The sequence below is a fragment of the Arctopsyche grandis genome, chromosome 4 (genome assembly GCF_051622035.1).
Source record: "Arctopsyche grandis isolate Sample6627 chromosome 4, ASM5162203v2, whole genome shotgun sequence".
In the NCBI taxonomy this organism is placed as follows: Eukaryota; Metazoa; Arthropoda; class Insecta; order Trichoptera; family Hydropsychidae; genus Arctopsyche; species Arctopsyche grandis.
In genome coordinates, this window is record NC_135358.1 from 22,218,197 (window position 1) to 22,225,618 (window position 7,422).

General features: G+C 30.1%; 1 protein-coding gene across 1 annotated transcript; it reads right to left on the reverse strand.

The window, feature by feature from the left end:
* Positions 1 to 1,426: 1,426 nt before the first annotated feature.
* Positions 1,427 to 6,064, reverse strand: LOC143910796 (pickpocket protein 28-like). The gene is made up of 13 exons (XM_077429393.1): positions 5,739 to 6,064; positions 5,542 to 5,671; positions 5,339 to 5,472; positions 4,971 to 5,070; positions 4,721 to 4,869; positions 3,726 to 3,837; positions 3,424 to 3,516; positions 3,172 to 3,350; positions 2,994 to 3,124; positions 2,863 to 2,922; positions 2,027 to 2,234; positions 1,628 to 1,801; positions 1,427 to 1,544 (listed from the first exon to the last, which is right to left on the reverse strand). The coding sequence occupies exons 1-13, from the start codon at positions 5,927 to 5,929 to the stop codon at positions 1,475 to 1,477; spliced, it is 1,731 nt and encodes a 576-aa protein (XP_077285519.1). The 5' UTR covers positions 5,930 to 6,064; the 3' UTR covers positions 1,427 to 1,474.
* Positions 6,065 to 7,422: the final 1,358 nt, after the last annotated feature.

Genomic DNA, 7,422 nt, shown 5'->3' on the forward strand with positions numbered 1-7,422 from the left:
ATTGGATTGGAATTATGAAATGATATATGAATACCTACGTTTACTATTTTAATCATTAAAAATTACTTCCGAGAGAGTGGGTAATAATTTACGTGTGACATGCTAGTAATAAATCTCTCAGGAATATGAGACACGCCTAAATTGAAATGTATTAATATCTACATACATACATATTTTAACATTTTACTCGTTCATAAAGTAAAATTGTTTTGCATCAATTAATACAGAACTTTCTAATTTGTATTAAATATCAAAAGTATGTATATACATATACGTAAGTGCGCTCCATATCGCAAAATGGACCTGTATAGATAAATATCATATTATATATTATATTAATTAAACAAGATTTTAAAACTTAAGAGATTTCGTTTGAGGTTTTTTGTTTAAAAAAAAAGTACAAATTTATTAACTGAAATAATTTCAAAAATTATTCTCGAATTTTTATATCATACAATTTATAGATTAAATTGTTAACTGGGAAATATCATCTGTTTTATGTTCTAACAATCAATAGGGATTCAAAAATTTGTTCAATTTGTCTAATTTAATACAATGGAATATAAAATTTTCGACCAAATTCACAAAATTATTGAATGAATTACTATTTTGAATTTTACTACTTCTTCTTCTTCTCTACTTCAGCTATTTCATTCATGTGATATATTGCTTTCTCTTTAGTATTGAAATTCACGTAAACTGTTTTGAAAGGTGAAATCCTTAAAATTATTACACCGACATTCCTTTTTTTGATCTTTGACCATTTCGCAAAGACCTGTCAGTATGAAAATTCATTATAATTTCTCAGTAAAATATAAATTTGCTCCCTTAAGAGTAAGCTCAAAACGAAACACTCTGATCATAAAAATGATTTCAGTCAACATTCGACGGCGAAGTAGCACTGAAAAAAAATTACATTAATTTTTCATTATATACATATCCAAATTAATGTCTTCTGTGTAAATGACCATGTTGAAAATTATTAATTTATTTCAGTCATCAATAGAACTATCATAAATACATATATGTACGTACATACATACATACATATATTAAGTATAACTTGCTCGTGATAAATTCCAGAGGGGATTACTTCACACACCTTAGTTGTAAATTACGCGATATAGTTTACACGACTAATTTCAATGTAAGCATTTAATTATTAAAAGTACCGTTTGAATATATTATATATATTTGGGAGTGGCTAAAATAAAATCAGCTTTGAAAATTAAATGTAATATATTTGATAATCAATTATAAAATATAAAATGTGTCATTAAGTAATGACGTTGGAAGTACATATGAAATTTACTAACTAGTAAAGTTCTGAGAAAAGCCAAAATCGATCGTAGGTATAATACACACATAAATACATAGATAATATTATAACATAAATGGATTATATGTTCAGATGCACAAATTAAAAAAAAATCATTTAATTAAAGATTTTTCATTTTCAACTGGAAAGAATTGTTTAATCTACGTATTTTTTCGTAGGTTTTGTCTTCTTAGAAGCTTCTTCATCCATATAATTGAAAAGTGGTCTGAAAAAGTACATAATTAATACATAGAAATATACATACATGTGTACAATTCCAGTAGCTGAATAGATATATGCATTTCAAACCTTATTGTGGAGAAATACAAAATTTCGACGAGACTCAATATGGAAAATCCTAAAAAGAGACCCAATATTCCACCACAGTTTGCCAAAAAATCTGTCACACCATATAATTCCGATCTTTTTGATGGGATAAATTGGGATTCTTTGAAAAATATCCTCATTTTTGTAAGAGAAAAACTAAAATTCCAACAATTTGCTATTGTAATAATTGATATTAAGTGAACGATGTCAAGAAATAGGTTTCACAATATACATATGTAATGCCAAACTTTTGTGTAATATAGATCGTAAATATTTGGAAAAATTAAATTTACAGAAAATACTGTACATATGTATGTATGTATAAGTAAATAAAGTAAAAACAAACAACTGATCTTGTTCTCACGAAACTGCAATACATACCTATCAGTTAAACTTTTGTTATATCCAGCCATACTAAACATATTGTCCATATTAAAATCAGTTTGAGATACTTCAACATCATATGAGATAGAAGTACATGCTGGCATGCAGTTGCACTGACTCAAAATATTCTCCATTTTCTTAGATTTTTTTAAATTGCCTGATTTCTGAGCCATCATGTAACGTATTTCAAGCTTTTCCATATCCTCTTTAAACAACTCGATGGTTAAAAAAAACGTGTCTATTATTTGTATATCATTATATGTTATATTTGAAAAATAAATAAAGAGACGTATGCAATTAGGATGGAGTGCATTTGGACGAATTAATGCGGTTTTTAAATGCCACTTTGCCTGAAGAAAAAGATCTTCGATCAATGTGTTTTGCCAGTGATGACGTATAGACGTGAAACTTGGACATTGAACGCCAAGTTGCTACACAAAGTCCAGTGCACTCAAATAAGTACGGAACGTTGTATGTTTGGCATAACGAGGAAAGACAGGAAACGGAATACGTGGGTGAGAAGTATGACAAGGTATAGTGGATACAGTGGATAGACTGAAGAGATTGAAATGGCAATGGGCGAGCCACGTGGCTAGAAGAATGGACGAAAGATGGACAAAAGGAGTGCTAGAATGGTACCTGAGAGAATACAAAAAGGTAAAAAGAAGACCGCAGAGAAGATGGGTAAACGAAATTAGGAAAGTGTGTGAGGTGAGATGTATGAGAGTTGCGCAAAACAGAGACGAGTGTAAGCGCGTTGGAAAAGCCGTCATCCAGCAGTGGATGGTGAATGGATATACATATGTACATAGATGATAATAATAATGATATACCGTTAGCAAATTTGATACAATCCAACCTATCCGTCGTACACACAGTCATATCTTTTTCTCCTGAAAATATTCAATTAATATATTAAATTGTATCAATTTAAAGTTTAACTATTGAACTTGACAATACTTACGTGGCATCCAATATGCGACACAATCACAAATTTCCATTGTATAATTAGAGAGACACTCTAATGCACAATTTTGTTGTGTATAAATTTTAAAATACTTCAATTTTCTTTCTTTAGTCATAAAACATTGCCTCCTGGAAATTTACAAATTAAAAAGAAGATTAAATAACTTTCTCTTAACTTTAATGATTCTCTTAAACAAATTTTATGGAAAGTGTTCCTTTTTGGATCATATTCGGCGAGTGCTTCTGACGTTTTTATCATGTGGGGTTTGATCGTAACTATCAATTCTTGCTTGAGTGGCAGCATAAAGAATTGTTGGGACATTTTGGGAACATCTGAAGGAGGGTGAACTGATACCTATCGAGTAAATTATTTTATTGTTAATTTTTTAAATCGCATCAGTCAATAATTTTTTTTTTTCAAAATATACCCTGAATCCTTGCATTGTCCCGGAACATAGGTAATCTAAATTTTTGCTTATGGCATATAACATTACATGAAGACCCGCTCCAGAGCTAGGACTCTGTAAAACGTATAAATCGTTACTAATATAGCTATAAACTGTGATGGTAATTTTTCGATTAAACATAATATTGGTAATTAAAAAAAAAAAAAAAAAAAATAATATATATATATATATATATATATATATATATATATATATATATATATATATATATATATATAGACATACAATTGGTATTAGTATTAAAGACATTAAAAAAAAAATACCGATCCTCTTTCGGGGTAGGCATCTAGTGTTGAATCGGAAGGATATCCTGTCTCTAAATTCCAACCATTTGATATTTTCCTTTTTGTGATATTGTACTCGTCATATTGTACGCTAAAACATTTTTTTTTAATTTTTACTATCATAATATAATTTACATGAAAATTAATCTCAAAAGCCTTAGAAATATTCGACTATGTATGTATATGAGCGGTTTCATGGTATGGGTAAAGGGTGCATGGTAAACGGTACATACTCACTTAATTTGCGCGAGCAAGATACAACAGGAACAAGAAGAACAGGCTTTTCCTCCCGTATTAATGTGCGCGCGCAGAATACGGGAGGAAAAGCCTGTTCCTCTTGTTCCTGTTGTATCCTGCTTGCGCAAATTAAGTGGATATGTACGTGAGTATGTACCGTTTACCATGCACCCTTTTTTTTGATCTTTCGACTTAAGATCTTTCGATTTTCGATCTTTGCCTTCCGATATTTGTGTTTTCTGTAATTTAACATTCTGGCTCGTCACGGAGACCGATATGAGATATGCATTGTCTGTTTCAGGGAACAATATTCTAGTCATCTCAAAAAGAGGGTAAGCAGAAAATGTGTAATTTTATATGTGAATATTTATTTATGTATCGTTAGTGTATCACCATACACAATATACAATAAGATTATTATTCTGTTCTAAAGTATTCGTACTAAACACAAATTTATCTTTGTTCCGGAAACAGAGTACATACCATATTTTTCAAATATAAGGCAACCATGATTATAAGTTAGCCCCAGAGAAATGTTATTATAACATTTCTCTGGTTAGCCCCCCTTACCCCCGCGTATTCAGGATTTTAGAGCAGCGTTTCTCAATTTAATTTAGTATTTACATAAAAATTTGCAACATATTCATGCTTTGTTTATTATTGACGGTTTCGAAATTTTGGAAATGCTATTAATTTATTATTTCAGCATTCAAATATTCAAAAAATAAAATACTTACGCCGTTTCTTCAAATAGTTCTTTAGAATCTAATAAATTGAAAGAAAAACAAAATCCTTTATTTGTCGTTATGGGAACGAATTCATTGAAACAATTTTTCTCTTGTCTTTTCCACAAACACTCCAAATATTCATCACGGTTAGGAGTCACCTTAAATGTGTTCGATGTGTATGTTTATTATAATATTAAATTTTATTTAGAAATTTGAAATCCACCAAAATTTAAATTTTCAACCCCGACTAATACATTACCTCTTTAAGAAAATCTAGAGAAAAATCGGTATAATTATATTTCGGAATCAATGGAAATTTGCTTTTGCAAATGTGTGCGACTGATGACATTTTTAATATTCTGAAATAATTAATTTTATATAAATTAAGTAAAAAAATAATATTTGATGTACCTAGAAGAAATAAGAGAGATGTACATATATAATCGCATTTTCTTGATCTATTATTATGTCCAAGAGACACTTAAATAAAGCTATTATATAATTTTGCAAAATATCTTTTGGTCCTTTACAAATATAAAAAAAACTTGAAATTACTTCCAAAGAATTTTTCCATTCAAAAAGCATAAGATACATAAGCTTTCAAATTATAGAATACTATAGACCCACTCATCATGTGTGTCGTTTAGACTTTCTGCATCTATTTTAATATTTTCATTCACAGGGTAGAATGCAGTTGAGGAGTTAAAAAATGACTGCTGAATTCTCGTCTCCGAACATATAGTAATAGCGGGAAATGGAATCTGAAATTTTTACAATCAAATATTTTTAAGCATAATAAGGTGCTGAAAAACTAACGATAGAATTGATACCTGCCAAACAGGAGTTGCAGATTCAGCGAATGACACAATTACGGGTGTCTGACTCCATTTAGACCAGAGCCTACTTATAAGATAACTACCAGTGGCCACAGACATAACTATCATAATAGTCCACCATACTCTAAAATTAAAAATATCAGCTAAAATATTTAATCTCTATGCATTAGCAATAACAAATAACAAACAACCTTTCAAATCGAGATCTCTTTGTTTCTCCCAAATACTGTAATCCGTGAAGGCTAGTGCAAGATGTGAAATCCTTAAAATTGCTACTACAAAATTCCTTTTTTGATCTTTTCTTCGGTAGCCCATCATCATGGAAATCGATAAGAGTTTCGGGTCTAAGGTTTTGCAAAGGCCTATCAGTGTGAGAACTCATAACAATTCCTCAATCGAAATCGAAAAAAGAAATCTAGTAGAATTTAAATTTGCCCAATACTAAAAATATCCACACAAATGAAACACTCCGATTACAAAAACCATTCCAGTCACCATTCGATGGTGAACTAGTACTGAAAGTATTTGTAATTATTTTTTCACTTTATATAAAAATTAGAATACATTAATTTAATTACGGTCATCGAAAGAGGTTAATAATTATACGTACATACGTACATACATGTGAATAAAAATAGACTGAAATAATCTATAGTGCCATGAAGAGCTAAATGTACACATGAAATATATTAAAACATGCACGTGATAAAATCCATTGGGAATGATTTATAACAAACACACCTATTGAGGTGCGACCAATTTGTGCTATATTGTATAAAATATATATACATATGTACAGGGCCATAGAGAGCAAATCCGGGCCCCGGTGCAAATATGAAAATCCGCCCCCCCCTTGACCCATTTTATTAAAAAAAAAATTAAAATATATAAAAAAAAGTGATGTGGGTAAAAATATAATTCATATTAATTTATATACATAAATATAATACAGTGAAACAAATTAAATTAATTAAATACAACAATAAACTATAACAACACATAAAATGAAAAATTAAATAATTAAAACATATGTATACGCACGTTAAATAATGGCGGATGACACTTCCACTTATATTGATGACCAAAATGACAAAGTATGAAAACGATCGGATAAGAACCCAAACTTCGTCACACGATCAAATCGTTTGTGAACTAAGAAGAGGTTAGTAAAAAGTTTCATTTAAAAAAAATTATGCTGTCATACATGAAATAAACATTAAACATAACATTATATACTGTTTAGGAGTAACTTCAAATTTTCGACTCACATTTCAGATATGTGCTGTAGGGCTACCAAAATGCTTGGATTTGTTTTGCGCAATACTCACTACTTCCAAGATCCAAGTTTATTGGTATTGCTTTATTGTTCGTTTGTCCGGAGTATATTAGAGTTTGGGTCTGTAATTTGGAGTCCCCACTGAAATCAAATTCTCTCTTGTGATAGAAAGAGTTAAAAACTATATCATGAAAACATGATCAGTGATCGATTCTGAGTTCGAATCAGTCAAAATCTCGAGTTCGAATTTTCGCATGATCACAAAACTTCATCTATTGTTACTACGTACATAGATAAAGTAAAAAGTTTCTTAGATGCCTTTATATGAGGAAATATGAATATTACCCCTATTTATTTCCCACCGCCTTTTTACAAGGTATGCTAGGCTTTGACTCACTATCTTTGAGTCAAAGATAATGAGTTACAATTATTGCCATTTCCAAATATTTCTTTGGAGTATTAAAGGGAAGAATTGCCAACCCTTCGATTTTATTGGAATTTAAATTTTCAGCGCCTGAATATGGTAGAGCTTTGCGTCATTATTTACTTTTCCAAACTATTCCTGCGAAAACGTCTGCTTTCAATAACTCGTCTCTTGT